Source organism: Rhinoderma darwinii, chromosome 9 (genome assembly GCF_050947455.1).
Source record: "Rhinoderma darwinii isolate aRhiDar2 chromosome 9, aRhiDar2.hap1, whole genome shotgun sequence".
Lineage (NCBI taxonomy): Eukaryota > Metazoa > Chordata > Amphibia > Anura > Rhinodermatidae > Rhinoderma > Rhinoderma darwinii.
In genome coordinates, this window is record NC_134695.1 from 37679552 (window position 1) to 37703912 (window position 24361).

The 24361-nt window shown below is 43.3% G+C and overlaps 2 protein-coding genes across 4 annotated transcripts; one reads left to right on the forward strand and one right to left on the reverse strand.

Moving 5' to 3' along the window:
* Nucleotides 1-413: 413 nt before the first annotated feature.
* TIPRL (TOR signaling pathway regulator) lies at nt 414-5509 on the reverse strand. The gene is made up of 2 exons (XM_075837511.1): nt 5406-5509; nt 414-1751 (listed from the first exon to the last, which is right to left on the reverse strand). Exon 2 carries the CDS (start codon nt 1730-1732, stop codon nt 908-910), a length of 825 nt encoding a protein of 274 aa, XP_075693626.1. The 5' UTR covers nt 1733-1751; nt 5406-5509; the 3' UTR covers nt 414-907.
* Nucleotides 5510-5643: 134 nt separating this feature from the next.
* CNEP1R1 (CTD nuclear envelope phosphatase 1 regulatory subunit 1) lies at nt 5644-15074 on the forward strand. 3 transcript variants are annotated; one of them, XM_075837514.1, is made up of 7 exons: nt 5644-5737; nt 6605-6727; nt 7130-7201; nt 9437-9510; nt 10501-10610; nt 13540-13594; nt 14058-15074. In XM_075837514.1, exons 1-7 carry the CDS (start codon nt 5713-5715, stop codon nt 14097-14099), a joined length of 501 nt encoding a protein of 166 aa, XP_075693629.1. In that variant the 5' UTR covers nt 5644-5712; the 3' UTR covers nt 14100-15074. The 3 variants fall into 3 exon arrangements, with proteins under 3 accessions (XP_075693629.1, XP_075693630.1, XP_075693628.1); XM_075837515.1 differs by lacking the exon at nt 6605-6727; XM_075837513.1 differs by lacking the exon at nt 5644-5737 and having other exon boundaries at nt 5744-6727.
* The last annotated feature ends 9287 nt before the right edge of the window (nt 15075-24361 follow it).

Sequence of the window (24361 nt, forward strand, 5' to 3'; positions counted from 1 at the left end):
CCAGGGTGCCGTTAAACCCCCTCTACTACAGCGACGCCAAAAGGCGTCGCTGTAGACTGAGTACCTGCACCGCCTGACGTCAAAAGACGGTGGGCGGTCGTTAAGGGGTTAAAGTGATTTATTTATCAAAACGGTCTAATAGAAAAACTGACTTTGTTGCCATAACAACCAGCCACAGGGCAGCTTTTGTTTCTAAAGCAATTTGAGAAATTAAATATGAGCTCTGATTGGTTGCTATGGGCAACAAGGTCATTTTTTTTCTATTAGAATGTTTAGACCGGACCTAAATATGAAAAGTTATAAAAGTTTAAATTTATATATACTTTATATATTTTGTTTCGTTATTTTCATGGAAGAGTTGTCACAAACCTAAAATATCATACATGGTGGATAATAAGACAAGTGAAACACTATTATTTTTCTCCATTTTTTTTATTAAATTCTTTTTATTGACGCTAGGGGTAAGCAGGTCTTATCAAACCAGCGTGAGTTTGTCAATACTTTTCGGAGCGATATGTTGATAGAAGGACTTAGCTCCTGAGTACAAGTCATCAGATTTCAGCACAAATTTAACAACATTTTGAACCAGATGTAATCTTTGAGCAAGCATATGAATACACCGCTCAGCTGACATTACATTGAAGTCACTTATGTCATGGGTCAGCAAGCTTTCCTTTCATATCACCTTTCGGTCTCTGAATATTTCCATGATCCGTGGATTACTCATGAAAATAAAGAGGGAGACAAACTAAGGCATCTTGTAAAACACATATGTACGATCTTGATGTGAGCATTCAATTATTATGTGGTAATATTTACGGGGCGAGAATATTCACAGTGGACGATTGTGCTGTGAATGTGAGCTCACATCTATCTACTCCTGAAGACCCTCAACTAACTACACTCTTTAAGGTGCTGGTTGGCTTTCTGGACCAGGAGTGTCAGACATTTCGGTCTCTAGTAAGGTAGAAAATTCTAACTTTTCATAAATAGTTTCCGTAATGGGCAAATACTGAGAGATTTCATTGGGCTCCGTGTAGAGGGGAGCGGGCACATGACTTAGGTTGCCGATTTTACTTTCTCTGGATGTGTATTCCCTCAACATGAAGGTCTTGTCAGACTCATGGTAAAGACGAGTGTCATTCATTCGGATAAGAACTCCATCCACCCTGAGAAAAAACCTGAGGAGAAGAAAAAAGCCGGAAGGCATGACTCTGATCTTCACACTCAAGCTGGACACTCCATGGTCATGGAGCTCATCTTCAAACAGGAGGACTTCCTCAAAAAACATGATCTGTTCTCTTGTCTTGAGTTTTTCTGTATTAATACGTTCGGTTGTTGGAACAGCATTGATGGTCAGGTCATTACCCAGCAAGGTTCCCTTATAATCAGTTGTATATGTCCAGTCATAAGGCTTCACGATTTCTTTGCTATGCTCACTCTCTGACCTACTTTCTTGCCATTCTTCAGCACAAGCAACTTTAACAATCCCCTGGTTCTTATTCACCCTTTTAAGTGCATCCTTGGCCGTGAACTCAATACCAAAACCAGAGGAGTGTTGAATTTTTAAGACATTGTCCCCAAACATCATCTCAGGAAGACAGGGCATGTTCATTTCTTCCGCCAATTTTTCCACATCGGCTGACTTCATTATGTGTGTTTTGATGGCTGTGACTTTCCATGGTCCAAAACTAAAGTCTTGATTACTACTTTTGAAACCGTGAATCATCATAGCTGGAGCCGGTAAAGGTCTGAAGACAGAAAGGAGTAAGTGTTAGCATCACACTGAACAAGATCTGGAATGTTTTAGGGTATGTTCACACAGCGTTTTTTTGACGCAGAAACCGCGCCGCAAAACTCATCAAAAACCGGCCGAAAATGCCTCCCATTAATTTCAAGTGGAGGCGTCTTTGTCCCGCGAGCGGTAAAACCGTTTCGCGGGAGAAAGAAGGGACATGCCCTATCTTCGGGCGTTTACGCCTCTGACCTCCCATTGACATCAATGGGAGGCAGAGAAAGCGTATTTCGTGGAGTTTTATGCCCGCGTGGCGCTCAATGGCCGTGGGCGAAAAACGCAGCGAAAATCTGACTCAAATTTCCAAACGGAATTTTGAGGCAGAATTTCCGCCTAGAAAAACTCTGTGTGAACTGTAATCATGTTTTCAGTACGGGACAGTTGTCCGGCAGCGAGGCAGGGACTCCTAGCGTCGTACATAACTATGATGCTAGGAGCCCGGCTCCCTGCAGTGTGTTCGGTCCGGGATGAGCGGCCGAAATACGTTCCGTCCATTACGGACGTAATATGGTCGTGTGAACCCAGCCTTAGATGTTAAACTTTCTAAAAAGTGACATTACTAATGCCTGCACAGATTCTACGTTACAGTGAGCAAAATCCCTAAAATTATCTCTGTCATGAGCATGTCATGTGATGAGCACTTTATATAAAGGCATCGAGAAATGCCCACAAAGGATTGAACGAGTATGTGCAACAATCAGTGCTTGGGGGTTCTGTATTCCCTGCCTGGCATCAAGCTAAGGAGGGGCACTATGCCCTGTGGGTCAGCTGCACTTAGCCAATCAGCAGTGATCAGAATACTCCCAGTGACACTGATGAGCTTGGGCTCTATTCACTCCATGCTACAACCCTATAGATATGTCGAATGTATTCATAGGCCTCCATTCACCCAGAATGTGCCAAAAGAGTGTCCTTTTGGCATATGCCAGGCCAGTACGCAAAAGCATGTCTTTTTCCGCTATTCTATGCGGTAAAAATATATACCGTGCGGTATGTTGTTGTTTTTTTTGCTGTGGGAGCCCATTAGTGACGTATACTTCTACAGTGGCATATGTTGCAGCCTTCTGTCTGAGCTATGTAAGGTGATCTTCCAGACATATACCTCCAATGTAGCGCTGTGATGTGAACAGAGCATCTGACAAACAGGACTATTCACTCCTCCTGAATATCTATTTCAGCTGGTTGCCTGGCACAAAATAAAGGCCTCCAAACTCTGGTTCTGGAAGTATAATGGAGCTCTTTGTACCATCTCATAGATGCTCGAACGCAAGATGCGCAGATGTGACTCAACCATTATCAATGAAGTGAAAACTAGGGTTGGGTACACCGTCTGCATTAAAGGAGCAAAGACCCACAACACACAAGTTAGAAGAGATTTATTAGGTATGAAATCAGAGAAGCACTCTGGGGAAACCTTTCTTTTCCCCCTCCATTTGTCAATTTGGTTAGGTAAAAGGAAGTGATATTTTTTTTTTTTTTTTTATTGGGCACTTTATGTTTTTAAGTTTAGGGCGATCTGTTCCACTATTCAGTCACATGACCCACACCATAAGGCGGGATTCACACGACAGGGTTTCCCGGCCGTTCATAAATCGGCCGGCACCCGGCTGCATTAGGAATAATAGACCCCTAATGGGGCTATTCACACGACCGATTTTTTGACGGCCGGGAAAACCGGCCGCCAAAAAATGGGACATGCCCTATTTTCGGCCGGGTGCCCGGCCACCCGGCTCCCATAGAAGTCTATGGGGCCGGGTAATACACGGCCATCACCGGAATGTGTCCCGAGTGATGGGCGGGTCTACCGTCGCTCGCGCAATCTCTCTCCTCCTCCTCCTCCTCACAGTGCAGAGTACATGTGAGGAGGAGGAGGGTATTTTATTGCTCGCTGTAGGAGTCGGAATCCCCAATCCCCGGCCGGGGATTGGGGATTCCGCTACAGGAGAAGTGCGTGACTACACTGTCCATATATGGACACAGCGAAGTCACTCACTTCTGCAGCGGAATCCCCGACTCTATGGCCGGGGATGCCGCTACAGGAGAAGTGCGTGACTTCACTGTCCATATATGGACACAGCGATGTGACTCACTTCTGCAGCGGAATCCCCGACTCTATGGCCGGGGATTCCGCTACAGGAGAAGTGAGTGACTACACTGTCCATATATGGACACAGTGACGTCACTCACCTCTGAAGCGGAATTCCCGAGCTGTGGCAGGGAATTCCTCTCCAGGAGAAGTCAGTGACTACACTGTCCATATATGGACATTGAAGTCAGTGACTTCTCCTGGAAGGGGGGGGGGGGGATGGGTGCAACCTACAGGGGGCTGTGTGGCATCACCTACAGGGGACTTGGTGGCATCACCTGCAGAGGGCTGGGTGGCATCGCCTGCAGGGGCCTGTGTGGCATCGCCTGCAGGGGCCTGTGTGGCATCGCCTGCAGGGGGCTGTGTGGCATCGCCTGCAGGGGGCTGTGTGGCATCGCCTGCAGGGGGCTGGGTGGCATCGCCTGCAGGGGGCTGGGTGGCATCGCCTGCAGGGGGCTGGGTGGCATCGCCTACAGGGGGCTGGGTGGCATCGCCTACAGGGGGCTGGGTGGCATCACCTAACGGGGGCTGTGGCAACAAATTTAAATGAAATTCATCTGATTTTAAAACGGACAGGGAAAAAAACGGATGCAAATCGGCCGGTAAAAACGGCAACTCGGCCCGGAACGGAATCGGAACGGATGCAAACCGGCCGACACTCGGACCCTGTCGTGTGAATGAGGCCTAACTCCCTGAATCATACAGTATTTGCTGTGGGACTCGTATCGTGTAAGTGTGGGTCACATGACGGAGCGGCTAACTTTAAAAATAAAAGCACCCGGTAAGAGAATCAACGTCATTACCATTTACAAGGATGGCGAAAAGAAAGATTTCCGTAAAGTGCTTCTTTAAGCCACCAAGGTTGGTTGCTGTATTCCACATCAATATTTTGCACCCGAAAAAATGGCGCACACCGTTACTAAATCTGCCACATTTTACAACTTTTCTCAGCCTCTTTTTCTAGACACCTCTCACAATTGTAAAGGAAGTGCATGTGCCATGTGTCTGATGTTCTGGGCAGCAGGGACAAAGTCTGCCCCCTCCTCCCTTTACTACATGCTGTGATGACAGTTATCAGATGAGCAACCAATCTAGTTCAAACTCTTTTTTCAGAGGCCTTTTTAAAAATGAAAGAAGCAGCCTAATTGGTTGCTATGGGCAACTAGTCCACTTTTCATTTGCACCCGGTTTGATAATTCCCCCCCGTGTAGCAATAATCAGCGATTAAGAATATTCCAGAAATGGCATGATTGAAACCAAAGACGCGCCAATTATTGCTCATTTCGGCAACTATAGTGTGAATAGTACATAAAATAGGCATAAGAGAATTTTGCTACAAAGGATAAAACATTGTAGGAAGAGAAGGAGACATAAATAAAGAGACCCGGCAGGTAGCATGCCGCATCGTACACCCCTACAGCTGCGTCATACATGCACACACCACAGCCGCCATAAATAAAGCAATTGTAACAATTTTACATCATTCCCCCATTACGGCCTGTAAAACCACATCACCATACTGACCATCCGCAACGCTGTCCTCCTTTCCTGCAAGATAACCCACCCTGCTACATTCCAACCAATCACGAATCGTCTTCCGGAGACTGACAGCCGGGCTCTCCAATCATAGGGGTAACGGACGTTCGACAACTTTGACAAAGAACCTAGCGTGTGACGTAAAAACAGTTATCCAAACAACATCTACGGAAGGCTCTATCGGGGCGGAGCATATGCGACCAATCAGTTGAATGGGTTGGTGAGAGTTGACGAATCACTGAGGCTGTTACATAAGGGTTTCATAAGGGGGCTGAGAAAGCAGGAACAGTCAAACATGAATTCCCTGGAACAGGCGGAAGGTGCGGCATAGTGGGGTTCAGGGTCTGGGAGAGATTGGGGGTTGTTGATGGACCAGGTCAAAACTATATGTATGAATGCTGCCATGGAGACGCGCAGAGCTGGACCCCACACGTGTCTATTATTTTTGTTGACAGAATGACGCTTTCATATTCCTGTCATGCGGATTAGATTTGGAATTTCTAATTAAAAGTATTCCATGAAGGGAGTGTGACCTTATTAGATGTTGCCCATGTGATCACCACTTGATATACGTTATCATTAGTAATGTGCGTAATATGTTGGCGCTATATATAAAGATTTATTATTATCAGGGCAAAACTTGCACAGAGTCCTCAGAAATCTGTCACGTGACCTAGGAGCACCCGCAATCCATCGTGTGGATATGGGGTGACCATACGGAGCGGCGTTGTTTAGTATGTGTTGTATATTACGCCGCCAAATATTGTCTTACGCATTCAACAAGTATGGCGCCTTTTATATAACTGACATGTTTTGGGGGTGTTTAGTAGGAATCAAGGGGTGCATGTACTAAAGAGGCAGACTGTGCAGCTGCTTAGGGCCTTTGGAGAGAGGGGGCCCGGCCCTGGTAAGTTTCATCCTTTTGGCTAATGGATGGCGAGGGCCTGTGCAAAAAAAGGGAAATTGGCATGGAGGATGTAACACCACACACCTGCCACTTAACGTGCCACCATAATTGGGGACTCAGTTGGATCTGGTTTTGGGGGCGCCCCCTCTTTTCTATACGTCACTGGTATGAATGAGGCCACATGATGTCCACTTTCTTTCTAATGTGTATGGCCAGCTTTATATCAAACAGGTTGGATTTTACTTATGCGATTCTATTGTTTTCCTGGGGATATGCACAGAGGTTACTGTCAGCCACTCCTCTCCCCCCACTCCATTGCTCCACCCATTGCCCTCTGACTGCGAATTGTCAGCTGTCAGTGGATGGCGGCAGACGGACGCAGCAGGAAATTATAAATCTAGAGGTCAGTACATTCAGATAACTATGGTTATTACATTAGGCTTTTCTTGTAATGGAAGTATGGTAGGGAAGTTCAGTAAAAGCAACTTTATCAAAATTGGTGCAAAGGCAAGTGGAGGATATGCCCATAACAACCAGATTGCGGCTGTCATTTTTTTAAAGGGCTTTTGAAAATATCTGGAATCTGATTGCTATGGGCAACTGCTCCACTTTTCCTTTTGTACCAGTTTTAGATACATCTCCCCCCAACGTTCATTATGCAGTGTTAATTGGCAAAAAATTATTGGCAATGGACAAAAGAATGAAAATGCCCTATTATGTTGGTTTTTATTATAAGTGTCTTTTATTTTAGGCTTCCTTTTTTGTATAGTGCAATTATATACATAAAACTTTGTTCTCTGTCTAGATCTAAAGGCTTTTGAGCGAAGGCTTACAGAATACGTTTCATGTTTACAACCTGCAACTGGACGCTGGAGAAGTAAGTTACAAGTGTTGTCGTATTTGAAGTAGTTGTCCAGGCGGTTTTTCACACTGATGAAATATCCACAGGATAGGTTATCAGTATATAATCGGTGGGGGTCCAACACCCGAGCCCTGCACCAATCAGAAGTTTCGGCTACCGGTGCCTATCAGAATTTATGCAGTGGTCGGTGCTGGAAGGAGGTGAATACAGTCTGACGTTCTGGGTTACTGCAGCTATAGATCATCAGTACTGCAGCACGGCCGTTATACTGTGACCAGAGCCATCTGCTTCCGACACCTGCATGGCTTCTGATGGCCGGAGGCAGCTGAAACAGCTGAGCGCTCCGGGTGTCGGAGTCCCACCGATCATGTACTGATGGCCTATCCAATAAATAGATCGGCTGGACGATTATGATCGAAATCACGATTAAGATTATTGAACAATTATTTAGGCCACCCCCCTATTTGTATGCTACGCCATTGAGTTTATATTTATCCCCTGAGCCTGCTGTATACTATATAATATTTCCTGACCCTGCCCTCCACACACTCTAATGCCCCTATAGCTGCCCCCACACTGTATAATGCCCACACAGCGCCAATAGTGCCTAATAATAATAATATACATACTTACCTAACCCTGTTCCAACGACTAGTGGAGATCCCTCTGGTCTGTGCCGCTCGGTGCGATGACATCACTGCCTCGCGTCCCACTACTGTAGCATTGGATTCAACTGTATCTGCGTCCTGAAGAGGCAGATACAATTTAAACCGTGAGAAATTGAAAAAAACGTGGTTTTTTTCGATTTTAATTGCCCAGCCATAGTCGTCAGTATGAAAAAACTCCCCATGCCTAGACAACCCCTTTAGCTACTTGGTGCAATATAGCATTCATGTGCATCATCAGCGCAAGATCGTTCCCACACTATTCTGTACACGTGGGGCATATTGATCTCGCGCACATGGCGACTGTCATTGCAATTACTAGTGGGAGGCCAGCTGCGATTTGACAGACGCACTACCAAACTATTAAACCGTAAAAAAACACCAACTAAAAAGTTATGCCATGTATTTAGGTAAACACCATGAAATAATTACGCTGTTATAAAATATATATATATATATATATATATATATATATATATATATATTTATTTTTTTTAAAAGCTGTCATATATGTTCCCTAAAAAAAATCTACATCTCATCCTGCAAAAAAATGTACTACACGTCTCCTAATGCCTAAAAGCAGCATGGAGCGCTCTGATCTGCAATCCCAGCAGACTTGTAATTGGTGGATTTGGCTCCTGTAATAGAATATATTGGACATCTGGCACAATACAATTTTGGTGTCTCGTTAAATAGGTTGTAAATTTGGCAATGTACGGAACAATTGGCCCCCAATCTGACCAGCTTTACAATCTTTATCACTATTGGGATACTGATTTGTTAAAGGGGTTGTCCAGTAAAATAAAATTGATGGCCTATCCGACAGAATCCCCCCTCCTGGTCAGCTGTTTGAAGGGATCACTGCTTCCCCTTTATTGCACCACTCCAAACTGTACAACGCTGACCAATTCATAGCGGCGGAGCACAGCATTACAGATTTCTCCCGTTTTGGGCTTCTACACTTGTTGCTTATGCTCATAGACTTATCTAACTTTGTTCTGTCTACATACACTACCACATTGATACATATAAAACCACGAGTGCATATCTTCTACTTACCCAGGGTACAGGTATCCATACATACGAAGAAACTCCAGTACAAAAACCACAAAACAATTAACATTCCTGTCTTATTCTGAAAGGTCAGTTGACATTTTAAAACACCCCATAAAGCGATTAAAGAGGACCTATCTCCTCTCCTGACCTGTCTGTTTTAGTAAATACTTGTATTTTCTATGAAATAACATTGCTGGAGCAGCTTCTTTTTTTTTTTTTTTTTTTTTTTTTGCATTGCGCTATTCCTCTGGTATTCCTCCTGGAAATGTATGAATAAATTGACAACTGGGCGTTACCATCTCCTTTTGTCAATAGGGTGTGTCCCTACACAGTCTGACACCATCAGCATTGACTGGTCCGTGTCATTGTTTAAGGACACACCCCATTGATGAGGCGAATGCATGTGCACTAACTCATTCTACTGTAAATTAAATATTTGCATTGAAATAAGCAAACATATAGTGTAGGAAATGTGTTCATAAATAATTGAAATGCTCTGCTTTAATATGCTGCTTCTCTCTTCTAATAGTGATTCTCATTGTGGTATCTGTTTGTACTGCAACTGGTGCATGGAACTGGTTAATAGACCCGGAGACGCAAAAGGTATATTCTTTTCTTAAAGAGAACCTTTCACCTGCCTGTACATGTGCAGCATGTAATGGGCAGGGCTGCACAAACCCTGGGCAACCTTAAATTTTTTTCCCCTACCCTCCTCTGTTATTTAGACATCGACGCTGTTCTATTTGGCGCCCTATATTTAAATAACCCCCTGAACGATCAATGGGGCGTGTAATGGCAAGGGGGTGTGTTACTATGGCTGTGACGCTGTCCAGTCAGCCACGGACAGTGCCACAGCAAGAGCTGGAGAGAGGAGAGCGTGTGTGCGCGCGCACGCTCCCACTCTTCATCTCTCGGCAGACCAGTACAAGGACAAGACTGTGATCTCTTGCGAGTACTTGTCTGCCGAACTGGCAAGGTGGCGTGTAAGGGCAAAGAGTTGTCACTGCTACGAACAGTGCAAGAGCTGGAGAAAGGAGAGCGTGTACGCTCTCACTCACTCTTCAGCTCTCGGCAGACAAGTACAAGACTTTCTTGTACTTGTCTGCCAAGAGCTGAAGAGTGAGCGCGTGTGCAGCTCCGAGCTCTTTAAAGCAACTTTGCCTTGTATATAATCCTTTCACCCTGCGTCCTTCATAGATGGCATGGAGGCGTGTAACATCGCAGAGCTGGTGAGAGAACGTATCCGCGCGCGCGCTCTCACTCTTCAGCTCTCGGCGGACAAGACTCTGATCTCTCGCGAGAGATCACAGTCTTGTCCTTGTCTGCCGAGAGCTGAAGAGTGAGAGCGTGCACGCGCACACGCTCTCCTCTCTCCTGCTGTGGCACTGTCCGTAGCTGATTGGACAGTGTCACAGCCATAGTAACACGCCCCATTGACCGTTCAGGGGATTATTTAAATATCGGGCGCCAAATATAACGGAGGAGGGTAGGGAAAAAATTTAAATTGCCCCAGGTTTTGTGCAGTAGAAATATCTAATCAAAGACATTTCCAATAACTGATGCATTTTTTTTTTCCTTATTCCGATTCTGCAGGTTTCATTCTTCACATCATTATGGAATCATCCCTTCTTTACAATTAGCTGCATAACACTAATAGGGCTGTTCTTCGCTGGTATACACAAGCGGGTGGTAGCCCCATCAATGTATCCTTTTAAATGGCCTTTCACATTTTGGAGTAGAAAATGCAGCAGAGCAGGCTGCGGTGTTCTAAGGGAAGCTTTCAGCAGGACACAACACTTAAACTTCCTCCACTGCTCTGACTGCAATAGGAGACCATGAATAGAAGAAATCATGAAAAATTAATACCTGTGTTTTCTGCAAGATTTCTAAAAACTATGTTCAAGGTCCCTGTACACATTGGACTGAATGAACTCGGCCGACAGTCTAATGTGTATAGGCCCCACTCTGTTGTCAAGGAAAATAAGTATCAGGCATGTTGGATTGTAACCTGCCCGAGCCTTTGTTCCCATGGTAGATCAGCCTCAGACAGAGGTGTCTGGCAGCGCCTTATTCGCCTCTTGATTGAAATAAGTATGCTCGCAAGGGGGAACATAACTGTCAGACGAATGAGCGAGAATAGCCACCTTTATGACTCATTCACATTTGTATATTTTGCATCCGTATTTGTAAGGCCAGGTTCACACACCATTTTGATGCAGTTTTTGGGTCACTTTATTTAGTCAAAGCCAGAACTGGGTCCAAAAGGAAGGAAAGGTATAAAGAAAAGACTTGTACATCTCCTTGTGTCCACTTCTGTGTTTGGCTCAGAAAACTGCATCAAAACTGTGTGTGATCCTGGCCTAAGCCAAAACCAGAAGTGGGCCCAAAATAAGTAAGGCTTCGTTCACATCTGCGCTAGGGTCCCGTTCTGATGTTCCGTCTGAACGGGACCCTGACTGAAACAAACGGAAACCATAAGTTTCCATCACCGTTGATTTCAATGGTAACGAATCTGGTGCCAATGGCTTCCGTTTGTCTCAATTGTGCAAGGGTTCCGTCGTTTTGATGGAATAAATAGTGCAGTCGACTACGGTATTGATTCCATCAAAACGACGGAACCCTTACACAACTGACACAAACTGAAACCATTAGCACCAGATCTGTCACCATTGAAATCAACGGCGATGGAAAAATATGGTTTCCGTTTGTTTCAGTCAGGGTCCCGTTCAGACGGAACGTCAGAACGGGACCCTAGCGCAGATGTGAACGAAGCCTTAGAGATGTAAATCCGTCCTTTCTAGTTTCTCTCTGTTTTGTGCCACTCCTGGTTTTGTCTTACAGATAGTAATGCAAAATGCTGAGCAAAATGCGCCTGTCTGAATGAGACTTTAGGGTATTCGCACACGTGGCGGATTTCTCGGCAGCAAAAATTTTTCCCTTCCCTTGGTTGAACTTGATGGACGTGTCTTTTTTTTTTTTTCAACCGTACTAACTATGTAACTATAAAAAATCTGCGTGTGTTACGTGTGGATTTCGCAACAGAATTAGCATGTGCGCATTTGAAAATCCACAGCATGCTCTGATCACCGTGCAGGAAATTTTTTGCAGTATGTAAATGAGATTTTTTCAAATCTCCTCCACATGGCACGGACTGTAATCCGCAGCATTTCCATCTCATGTGCAGTGAACCTTAGTCTGTGGACTTTACTGCATTTTTCTGAAACAACAATTAGACCTTCCAAAATAATTTTTCTAAAAGGCCCATTAGTGTACACAAAAATATGTAGACTTTAAGGGGTTGTAACAGGATCGATACTTATCACCTATCCACAGGATAGGTGATAATTGTTTGATCGCTGGGGGCCGCACTCCGGGGATCCTGAATCCCCCGCCAGTTACCCCCTCACTGCAACAGACTTCTCCCCCCCGCGCAGTGAGAAGGAGCTTGAATGGAGGAGGGGTTGTGCATGCACCTGCCTCGCCATTTAAAGAGGCTCTGTCACCAGATTTTGCAACCCCTATCTGCTATTGCAGCAGATCGGCGCTGCAATGTAGATTACAGTAACGTTTTTATTTTTAAAAAACGAGCATTTTTGGCCAAGTTATGGCCATTTTTGTATTTATGCAAATGAGGCTTGCAAAAGTCCAAGTGGGCGTGTATTATGTGCGTACATTGGGGCGTGTTTACTACTTTCACTAGCTGGGCGTTCTGATGAGAAGTATCATCCACTTCTCTTCAGAACGCCCAGCTTCCGGCAGTGCAGATCTGTGACGTCACTCACAGGTCCTGCATCGTGTCGGCCACATCGGCACCAGAGGCTACAGTTGATTCTGCAGCAGCATCAGCGTTTGCAGGTAAGTCGATGTAGCTACTTACCTGCAAACGCTGATGCTGCTGCAGAATCAACTGTAGCCTCTGGTGCCGATGTGTCCTCGCTCGTCCGACACGATGCAGGACCTGTGAGTGACGTCACAACGTGATCTCTCGAACACGCTGTCTGCACTGCCAGAAGCTGGGCGTTCTGAAGAGAAGTGGATGATGCTTCTCGTCAGAACGCCCAGCTAGTAAAAGTAGTAAACACGCCCCGATGTACGCACATAATACACGCCCAGTTGGACTTTTACTTTAAACACGCCCACTTGGACTTTTGCAAGCCTCATTTGCATAAATACAAAAATGGCCATAACTTGGCCAAAAATGCTCGTTTTTTAAAAATAAAAACTTTACTGTAATCTACATTGCAGCGCTGATCTGCTGCAATAGCAGGGGCTGCAAAATCTGGTGACAGAGCCTCTTTAATGTCTCTAGAGCTTCCGAAAACAGCTGCCATGCTCCCGTTTGGTGGGGGTCTCTGTGATCAGACAATTATCACTTATATAGGTGATAATTGTGGATTCTGGTACAACCCCCTTTAATATCTTCTAAATGATTACGTGAAGTTACAGGCCCAAAGCTCCAGACTCAAATCCGAAAGCACTAGGTTCCCATTTGTTCTTATTGCCACAAAAAGGAAGATGTTTTTTTATTTTTTTTCCTAGAATGTAGGGAGAGGAGAGTTTCTTATGTGTATTATTGTATGTCGCTTCTGTAAAATTTTGCTTAAAATTTATTTTTCTTAACCAAATGTTCAGAATAGCAGCAAGATGTCGAACTGTACTAGCAGAATACAACATGTCGTGTGATGATGTACGTATACACTTCAGTATTGTCGCTTCTGCCATGACATTACTTTGGGTCAAGTGACAGGGACGACGACGACAAATTTTGTTCTGAAATCGGCATAGTTTCCACAGTCTCATGTGCTGTTTACTACTGTGTAGGCGCAATGTGTGAAGGTTTTTGTGTGTGTTTATTTGCACATGGTGTGGGGAATATTTGCGCCACTGGCCATTTAGTGTGTGTTGGACATCTTAGAAATAATTCTGTCAGCTCCGGCATTCAGGTGGTTACAGTACTGGCGAGACTCACAGGGTGACCTATGAATTTTGAAAAGGAAGACCGCTTATGAGTCTCCGTACCTGTTATTTTACAGCCGGTAGTACAACCATTTTTGCCATGTACAGCAGCAAATAGTGTGTGTATACTAATTATATATATATATATATATATGTGTGTGTATATATTTATTTATTTCCTTTTTCTTTTGCAGACGGGTAAATTAATTCTAAAGCCAAGGCCGCATGTGCAGTGACATCATCTTCCGTGAAATAATAATAATAATAATAAAGCTTGATTTTAAACTCTTCTGGCAATATATTCTCTATTTTGGAGATATTTATTGATGAAACGCCAAGTCAAGTTTTTTTTGAACTTTGGAACGTTGATCCAGGAGGAGATACGATTGTACAGCTTGTGCTGGGCCCGGTATCTGCAGCAGAAGTTATCTGAAGTGTAATCCTTGCTTAGGCCTGTGTATTAAGAAGAATGGTTTGTGTTCCCCTTGCGTTGCAAGCTGCAGGATTATTTTTATTTTTTTTTATTATTATTATGTTGCCAGCATATACAATATATTCTGCAGTTTTAATGGGTTATTTGTGTGTTTGTAGAGTGACAAAAATCGGACATGGATGCACAAACGAAGATTTTAATAGTACAATTTTTTTAATTTCATTTTGAGGTCTAGCCAATTGTGACCTATACAGAAGAGGAAAGTTTTTAATACAATTCTAACATTGTGTAATAATATCAAAGCAGATTTCCTAGCTATCCTTACTATACCTCTCTGGTACCCATGGTTATAGCTTCGGGTGGTGATTTTTGTTTTTATGATACAAATCCGTTCAAAGGTGCTCCGCTCTCAATGACCCTCCACCACGTCTTCCTCCTGCCCTTTGCCATGCAGGGCATCAGACCTACAACTATATGTTCTTTTACTATAGTTTTTGGTTTTTGTCAGAAGGCAAAAATGTGCGTTCAAAGTGGATTTTTTTTCCACCACCTAAGATCGTGGAGTCTCTTAAACATCGGGACTGAACACACAGACACCCAAGTCATCATTGTATATTTTGCAGGTTTTAAAAAAAAAAAAGACTTCTCTAAAATGTTGTCGTACATTTAGCAAAGTGTGATTTTTGTTTCATACTGAAATAAAAAGCTTTTATGTCAAAAGTACTTTTCCGACTGGTCCTCCAAGGATGAAGCTAATAAAAATGAATTTTGTATGGTTTTCCTTATTGTCAGCCATTTATCATAGAAGTGAAGATACCTGAGAATTTTCAGATGCTCATTGTATTGAGTAATAAATTGCTTGTCACAAGAAAAGCTAACTTATTTACTAGGAACGGTTTATTAACCCCTTCCCTCTTTGGCCGCTTTTGACCTTCCTGACAGAGCCTCATTTTTAAAATCTGACATGTTTCACTTTATGTGGTAATAACTCCGGAATGCTTTTACCTATCCAAGTGATTCTGAGATTGTTTTCTCGTGACACATTGGACTTTATGTTACTGGCAAAATTTGCCCGATACATTCAGTATTTAATTGTGAAAAACACCAAAATTTAGCGAAAAATTGCAAAAATGTGCATTTTTCTCAAGTTAAATGTATTTGCTTGTAAGACAGTCAGTTATACCACACAAAAATGTTGCTAACTAACATCCCCCATATGTCTACTTTAGATTGGCATCGTTTTTTGAACATCATTTTATTTTTCTAGGACGTTACAAGGCTTAGAACTTTAGCAGCAATTTCTCACATTTTCAAGAAAATTTCAAAATGCTATTTTTACAGGGACCAGTTCAGATGTGAAGTGGCTTTGAGGTCCTTAGATATTAGAAACCCCCAATAAGTCACCCCATTTTAAAAACTGCACCCCTCAAAGTATTCAAAACAGCATTTAGAAAGTTTCTTAACCCTTTAGACATTGCGCAGGAATTAAGGCAAAGTAAAGGTGAAATTTACAAAGTTCATTATTTTTTTCCAGAAATTCATTTTGAATCCATTTTTTTTGTACCACAGAATGTTTTACCCAAGAAATGCAACTCAATATTTATTGCCCAGGTTCTGCAGTTTTAGGAAATATCCCACATGTGGCTCTAGTGTGCTACTGGACTGAAGCACCGGCCTCAGAAGCAAAGGAGCACCTGGTGAATTTTGGGTCTCCTTTTTATTAGAATATATTTTAGGCACCATGTCAGCTTTGAAGAGGTCTTGTGGAACTAAAACAGTGGAAACCCCCCAAAAGTGACCCCATTTGGGAAACTACACCCCTCGAGGAATTTATCTAGGGGTGTAGCAAGCATTTTGACCGGCCCATTTTTTTGCAGACATTTTTGGAACTAGGCCATGAAAATGAAAATCTACATTTTTTTCAAATAAAATGTAGGTTTAGCTAATTTTTTTTAATTTCCACAGGGACTGAAGGAGAAAAAGCACCATAAAATGTGTAAAGAAATTTCTCCCGAGTAAAACAATACCCCACATGTAGTAATAAACGGCTGTTTCGAGACACGGCGAAGCTGAGAAGGGAAAGAGCGCCATTTGGCTTTTGGAACTCAAATTTAGCAGGAATGGTTTGCGGAGGCCATGTCGCATTTGCAAAGCTCCTGAGGGGACAAAACAGTGGAAACCCCCAACAAGTGACCCCATTTTGGAAACTACACCCCATGAGGAAATTATCTAGGAGTACAGTGAGCAGTTTGACCCCACAGGTGTTTTACAGAACTTATTGGAAGTAGGCCGTAAAAATGAAAATCTACATTTTTTCAAATAAAATGTAGGTTTAGGTATTTTTTTTTCATTTCCACAAGGACTGAAGGAGAAAAAGCACCATAAAATTAGTAAAGCAACTTCTCCCGAGTAAAACAGTACCCCATATGTGGTAATAAACGGCTGTTTGGACACACGGTAGGGCTCAGAATGGAACTAGCACCATTTGGATTTTGTATAGTGTCTGGGCGCCATGTCACATTTGCTGAGCCCCTGTAGTACTAGTACAGTGGAAACACCCCAAAAGTGACTCCATTTGGGAAACTGCACCCCCTGAGGAATCATCTAGGGGTATAGTGAAAATTTTGATCCCAAAGGTTTTTTGCTGAATTAATTAGAATTAAGCTATGAAAATGAAAAATATTTTTTTTTTCCAACAAGATGTAGTTTTAGATCAACATTTTTCATTTTTACAAGGAATAGAGAAGAAAAAGCACCCCAACATTTGTAAAGTAATTTCTCCCGAGTACAGTAACGCCCCATATGTGGGTATAATCGGCTGTTTACGTATATGGGAGCATTCAGAAGAAAAGGAGCGGTATTTATCTTTTGGAGCGTAGATTTTGCTGGAATGGTTTGCGGACGCCATGTTGCATTTGCAAAACCCCTGATGTACCAAACAAAAGTGACCCCGTTTTAGAAACTACACCCCTAAAGGCATTTATCAAGGGATGTAGTGAGAATTTAGACTCCACAGGTGTTTTTCAGAAATGAATACGCAGTGGATGGTGCAAAGTGAAAATTGCAATTTTTCCACTGATCTGCCCATTCACTGCACAAGATGTTGTGCCCCTGGAGAATGTTACCCCATAAATTGTTAAGCGGGTTCTCCCGGGTATGGTAATGCCTTACTTGTGGCCATAAATTGCTGTTTGGGCACGCTGTAGGGCTAAGAAGGAATAGACCGCCATTTTGAGCATGGATTTTGCTTGGTAATAGTTCTGTTTTGGGGTTTTGCTGGTATTTCAGTTTATAATGTGGGGGCATATGTAATCTGTGCGGAGTACATCAGGGTATATGTAATCTGTGCGGAGAATATCAGGGGTATATATAATCTGTGCGGAGAACATCAGGGCATAATAAGGGTATAATAATGGGGTAAATAATACAATTATACATAGGTGTGTGTTACGCTGTGAAGCAATCCGTTATGCACAGGCCGGTGTCACACTGATAAACGGTTTTCTTTCTTATCCCCCTTTTGTAACGCTCTGCACCTTTTGGGGACTTTTTCTCCTTCATAGTTTGGGAAATATTGCTGGGAAAGTTTTGCGCTGGTATAATACGGGCGCCCTCGCTTCCAGCGGATGTGCTGTGTCCATTCCCTTTCCTAGTTCCTAAATACTAGGGCCCTGAAACTGAAGGAATGTTCCCCTCCGGCCTGCGCATTGAGATGTTTTTTCATCACCGCATTACTAGTGCCGTAACTTTTTTGTTTTTCAGTTGATTGAGCGGTGTGCGGGCTTGTTTTTTGCGAGACGGGCTGTAGATTTTATTGGTATCATTTTAGAACACATACGACTTTTTGATCACTTTTTATTTCATTTTTGGTAAAGGAAATTACCAAAAACAAGCAATTCTGGAATCGTTTTATATTGTTTTTTTTATCGGCATCCACAGTGCGCCCTAAATTACATGTTAGCTTTATTCTGCGGGTCGATACGATTACGGCGATACCAAATATATATCGTTTTTTTATGTATTGCAGCTTTTGCACAATAAAATCACTTTTTTTATAAAATCATTTGTTTTCTGTGTCGCCATATTCTAAAACCCATAACTTTTTTATTTTTGCGTGCACAAAGCGGTGTCAGGGATTATTTTTTGCGGCACGGATTGGCGTTTTTTATTAGTACTATTTTGGAGTAAATGTGACTTTTTGATCACTTTTTCTTGCATTTTTTGGAAGGAGATGTGACCTAAAAACAAAGATTTTGGCGCTGTTTTTCATGGTTTTTTTTTACGGCGTTCACCGTGCGGGATAAATTACATAATCATTTTGTAGTTTGGGTCGTTACGGACGCGGCAATACCAATTATGTATAGTTTTTTTAATTTTTACGGTTTTTCCCATAATAAAAGACTTACTATGGGGAAAAAGTAAGTTTAGCTTTATTTTTATTTGAAATGTGTGTGTTTTTATTGTTTTACCACATTTTTATTAACTTTTTTTTACTTTTCTGACTTGTCCCACTAGGGGACATGAGGGCCTGATGCCCCGATCGCTACTCTAATACACTGCACTACATACGTAGTGCAGTGTATTAGCGCTGTCAGTTATTCACTGACAGCAAGCCTATCAGGACCCGCCGCAGGGGCGTCCTCATCGGCTCCCGTACAAGGCAGACTCGGACGCTATTTTCTGGCGTCCGATTGCCACAGCAACCCAGCGATCTATTGAGCGCAGCATCTGAGGGGTTAATCTGCCGGATCGGAGAGTAGCTCCGGTCCTGGCAGTTACAGGAGGGTGCCAGCTCTGCTTCTGAGCCCGCACAATCACTGCGCCGTACATGTACGGCGCTTTGCGGGAAGCACCTCCCAACAGCGCCGTACATGTACGGCGCATGTCGGGAAGGGGTTAAAAGTGTTCCTGCATTTACATGACGATCCAATCTTGTTTTTGACACTATATATTTGGCTTTCACGCAAAACTGCATTACAAAGGTGTGAATAAGCCTTTATTTTGTAAAGCAAACTGTTTTTTTCTTTTCATGTAATCTATTAGATAGATTTGGGAAGCTACCTGTGCATGGGTGGATGTTGGCGGTGATTTGGAGGGAATGTGTCGCTAGAAATGTTTTCTTTTTTTTTTTAGTTAAACAGTTAGTGCATACATGATTAGACATTGTTTATAATTTTTTCACAAGTCAGGAAATATTATAAATTTAGATTCTAATTTATAACATTTCCCTGTGCTGGTCACTAGAGGGAGCAATTCCCAAAATTGCAGCATTGGCATGTGGTAAAGCAACTATATTGCTTTATGCTGCAAATTTGGTGTAGACACCCACTCGCTCTAGTGTGCTCACAGAATTCCCCCTCCCTTTCCTGGCTAGTGCCAGGAGAAGGAGGGGTTTGAATGTTCAAGCCTCCTACACTGTGCTGCCATTTTTTGAGCGAATACACAGTGTAGTAGGCTTACATACAGTGGTAATCGCACAGTAAAACACGAACATACACAGACATAACTTACCTGCTCCTGCCGCCGCCGCTCCCTCCGCTCCCAGTGCTTGCTTCTGAACACATGCCCGGAAGCCGCAACCGGAAGTAGTCATCTTACACAAGAAAATGGTGCCGGATGTCGCTCGGCCGAAGACCTTCCATTTGGACTGGGTGGGAGCGGCGCATGCGATGTTCCCACACAGACGGCGTACAGCATAGTGAATGGAACGGCTCCCATTCGCATTCTCTATGGGGCTGTATGTGCCGTATTCCATCTCTTTGTGTCGTTAATCGACACATACAGAGATGAAAAAAAAAATGCCAGCCCCCATAGAGAAGAAAAAGTTAGAAAAAAATAAAATAAAACACAAATAAATAAAAAAATGTTTAATAAAACGCTAAAAGCAAATTGATCTAAAAATTATTTTTTTTTCGCGACACCCTTCCTTTAAACTGCTGTTAGTTAGGGCCTGTTCACATTCACCGTTGCCCTTCTGATGAGGGGTTCCGTTGGAGGTTTCAGTCAGGTTAATCCCTCAACGGAAAGGCAAACAGAAACCTCAGCTTCCGTTTCCCTCACCATTGATATCAATGATGACGGAAACCTAGCTAATGGTTTTCGTCCATCACCGTTGGGGCAGGGTTCCATTGTTCTTGACAGAACCGATAGCGCGGTCGACTGCGCTATTAATTCCGTCAAAATGGAACCCTGTCACAACGGTGATAGACGGAAACCATTAGCTAGGTTTCTGTCACACTTGAGTTCAAGGGTGAGATACATGGAAGCTGAGGTTTCCGTTTGCTTTTCCGCGGAGAGCTACACCCGACGGAATTGCTCAGTGGAACACAGACGGTGATGTGAACACAGCCTAAGTTATTATTTTTAAGACTTTTAGGTCACAACAAATGCAATTAGGACAATATACAAAAAGAATATGTAAACATAGCCACAGCAGAAAAGGAATCCATATAGGAACCTGGGAAGACCATCCCTTCATTTATGAGGAAAATTAGGTCAGAGTCGATAGAAGCATATACTGGGTTGATCAACTTAGATGTGATATTGTGATCCTGTGTGTTACAGGCAGAGGACCTGCCTTCAACCAAGCTGTCAGTTCACTTCACTGAAAGATTTGGCTGATAGCGAACGATACATCTTCTATGTATAGTGGATACATAGAAGCTGCATAGAAAATCTAAAGAAATGTAAAAAAAAAAAGAGGCAACTGAGAAAAATAAATAAAGTACAGTGAAGTTTACCGCTCAGACGGCACTGGTAACAGTCCAATATCATTCAGTATAGACACTCTCTCCCAGAAAAATGCAGTGGACAGTCCGCAATCCAATGAGGGTGTGGATGGTAATTCTTATCCTTGTAGTTCCACCAAGCTCCTTATCGTCTCCCTCCACATTCAAAGAACTCCTGGTAGGAAAAGGATCTTATGTCTAGAAGTAACAAGAAATAAAAGCATCAAGGTAAGTAAAAATCTTTAAAATTTCTAGGCGGCACGCCAAACACTCTCGCCCGACCCTGGGTTTCGCCCTTCCGGCTTCCTCTGGGGCAAAATAAATGTATCACCTGATTTTGGTGTTAAAGAGGCTCTGTCACCACATTATAAGTGGCCTATCTTGTACATAATGTGATCGGCGCTGTAATGTAGATTACAGCAGTGTTTTTTATTTAGAAAAATGATCATTTTGACGAAGGTATGACTTATATTAGCTTTATGCTAATGGACCCATGCACACGAACGTGCTTTTGTGTCAGCAATTCCCTTGAAAGTCCACGGGAGAATTGTGGCCCCATTCATTCCTATGGGGCCATGCAAACGACCGTGGTTTCCACGGTCCGTGCATGAGCCCGGACCGCAGAAAGAACGGGCAAGCCTTATTACGGCCGTGTACTGCGGTCCGGGCACATTGAAGCTCACGGCTGACACTCCGTGGCCAGCCGGCTGGCCCGAAAATCAAGGCCGTGCACATGGCTACGGTCGTGTCCATGAGGCCAATGAGTTTTTTAATGGGCAACTGGGCGTGTTTTAGTTTTTGACCAAGTGGGCGTTGTGGAGAGAAGTGTATGACGCTGACCAATCAACGTCATACACTTCTCTCCTTGTAAGATCACTATCCACAGTGTAAATGAATGGGGAGAAGTGTATGTCACTGATTGGTCAGCGTCATACACTCCTGTACAACGCCCACTTGGTCAAAAAGTAAAACACACCCAGTTGTCCATTAAGAAAGTCATTAGCATAAAGCTAAAATAGGTCATAACATCAAAAAAGGATAGTTTTTCTAAATAAAAAACACTGCTGTTATCTACATTACAGCGCCGATCACATTATGTACAAGATAGGGCACTTATAATGTGGTGACAGAGCCTCTTTAAGTCCATTGTCCGTGACTACTTCAGTATACGTGTCAGTGTCAAGTCCAGTGTCCGTGACAAGCTCAGTATCTGCATCCGGTGTCCGAGACCAGTTCTGCTGATAATCCAGCACAAGTCAGTTTCCAGCTATCTGGCACCAGCCTGCCATCCAGGTATCACCATGCAGTGACTGTCCTATATTGTTTGGCCAGCTGCTACTCTGTTACGGCTGAGTGTCCCAGTGGTGGACGTTACATATATATTGTATATACATACATAGCTTGTAAAGCTTCAGCGGCCTTAGGGTATGTCGACACGCTGAGTTTTCAGGTGTATTTCGGGGTGTAAATGCTTCGAAACACCTTGAAAAATGGTAGCTAAACGCCTACAAACATCTGCCCATTTAATTAAATGTAAAAATTAAATTAGTTCAGACGGGGCTTTTTTTACGCTGCGTATTTAAAAAACGGCACGTAAAAAGAAGGAGCATGTCGCTTGAGCCATTAAGTTGGAGCTGTTTTTCATTGCGTCAATGGAAAAACAGCTCCAAAAAATTCCTCAAAAAACGTTTTTGGCTACAAAAACGGCAGAAAATTAGAGGCTGTTTTCCCTTGAAAACAGCTCTGTCATTTTCAGCCGTTTTTTTGATTTTGCGTGTGAACATACCCTTTAGGGTTTACTCCCCGAAATACGCCTAAAAATCTCTGCGTGTGAACATACCCTTAGGTATATATGTCTTGTTGAACACTCACATCTCAAATGTATATCAGAGCTGCAACATGAAGGGAGGAAATGGAGGGCGGAAAGGGTGTAGAAGAACATCCTTTCAAGACATGCAGCGGTATAACCTGTGAAAAAAAGAAACATCGTATGTCTAACATGACTGTCCTATAGAAGGAAAACAGAAACACCAGCATTATATATTAAAACAGCATTAACAATCCCAACACCAATGTGACATACTGGGACAGTCAGTTACCGAAAACAAATTTGTGATCGATAATTAAATAGACAGAGAGAAAGCAACTGTTCAATATCGGTCTCCTGTAAAAGTTCCATGGCAGGTCCTCTAGGAAGACAACGGTGAGAAGGGGCCTGATAATGATACAGTATGAACAGATGGAAGTGCCAATCCACAAACTAATCAAGCAAATTGTAGGTCTGTTATCACAGAGAACCATCTCTTCTAACTACCTAACAAAGGAGACGTTTCTAGAGCAATGAAGGGAGCACGGGAAGGTTCAGAGTATACACCCTCAACATGGTGGATGGGAGGAGGTAATTCGCGTAGTCTGGAGCGTTGTGGAAAGGGAGGGTATTGGGTTAGCAGTAAAGGAAAGTCCAGACGTTGGAGATTTGGCATATCCAAGAACTGGAATAATGATCCAATTCGAACAGGATTCTGAAAAGCAAAAGGTACCTGTGAAAAAGATGTCCACATCTATAGGTGGCACCAATTGCAGGTAACCTTGTTAAAAGGCTAAACGAAGAATTACATTTATTTTTCCACTGAAGAAGTGGATTCTGCAAAGGTCATCACAAGACCTCTCAGAATCCTGAAGCCAGGGGCTGCCACTGTGCACTCTGCCAATAGGGATCTTGGTCAAGGTGAGGCGTGACAGGACTGTGTTAAAGATAGATGTAACGGTGGAACGTAGATCCCCTGCGGGTACTGACTCGGGGATGCCGCACAGCTTAAGGCCTTATTCACACGATTTTCACGCGCGTCGCACGGACCTATGTTAGTGAATGGGGCCGTTCAGACTGTCAGTGAATTTCACGCAGCGTATGTGCGCTGCGTAAAACTCACGACATGTCCTATATTTGGCCATGTTTCGCGCAGCACGCACCCATTGAAGTCAATGGGTGCGTGCAAATCGCGCACGGCACACGGAAGCACATCCGGGTGCCGCGCGTGATGCGCGCTACAGTAGTAAAAAGAATGAATGAAAACAGAAAAGCACCACATGCTTTTCTGTTTGTCAACATAAAACCCAGAGTGTCACAATGATGCCACGAAAATCAGAGAGTGTCACGAAAATCACGCAGCCGCGCACCATATGCTGATGCCACACGGACCTTTTGCGCGCGCAAAACGCAGCATTTTTTGCGCGCGCAAAACGGTCACGTCCGTGTGAATAAGGCCTAATAGTGTTCCGCCTGCCTCTATTTTCTTGGTCATCAACTTGAAGAAGCATACTGTTGAAAGATTGTTGA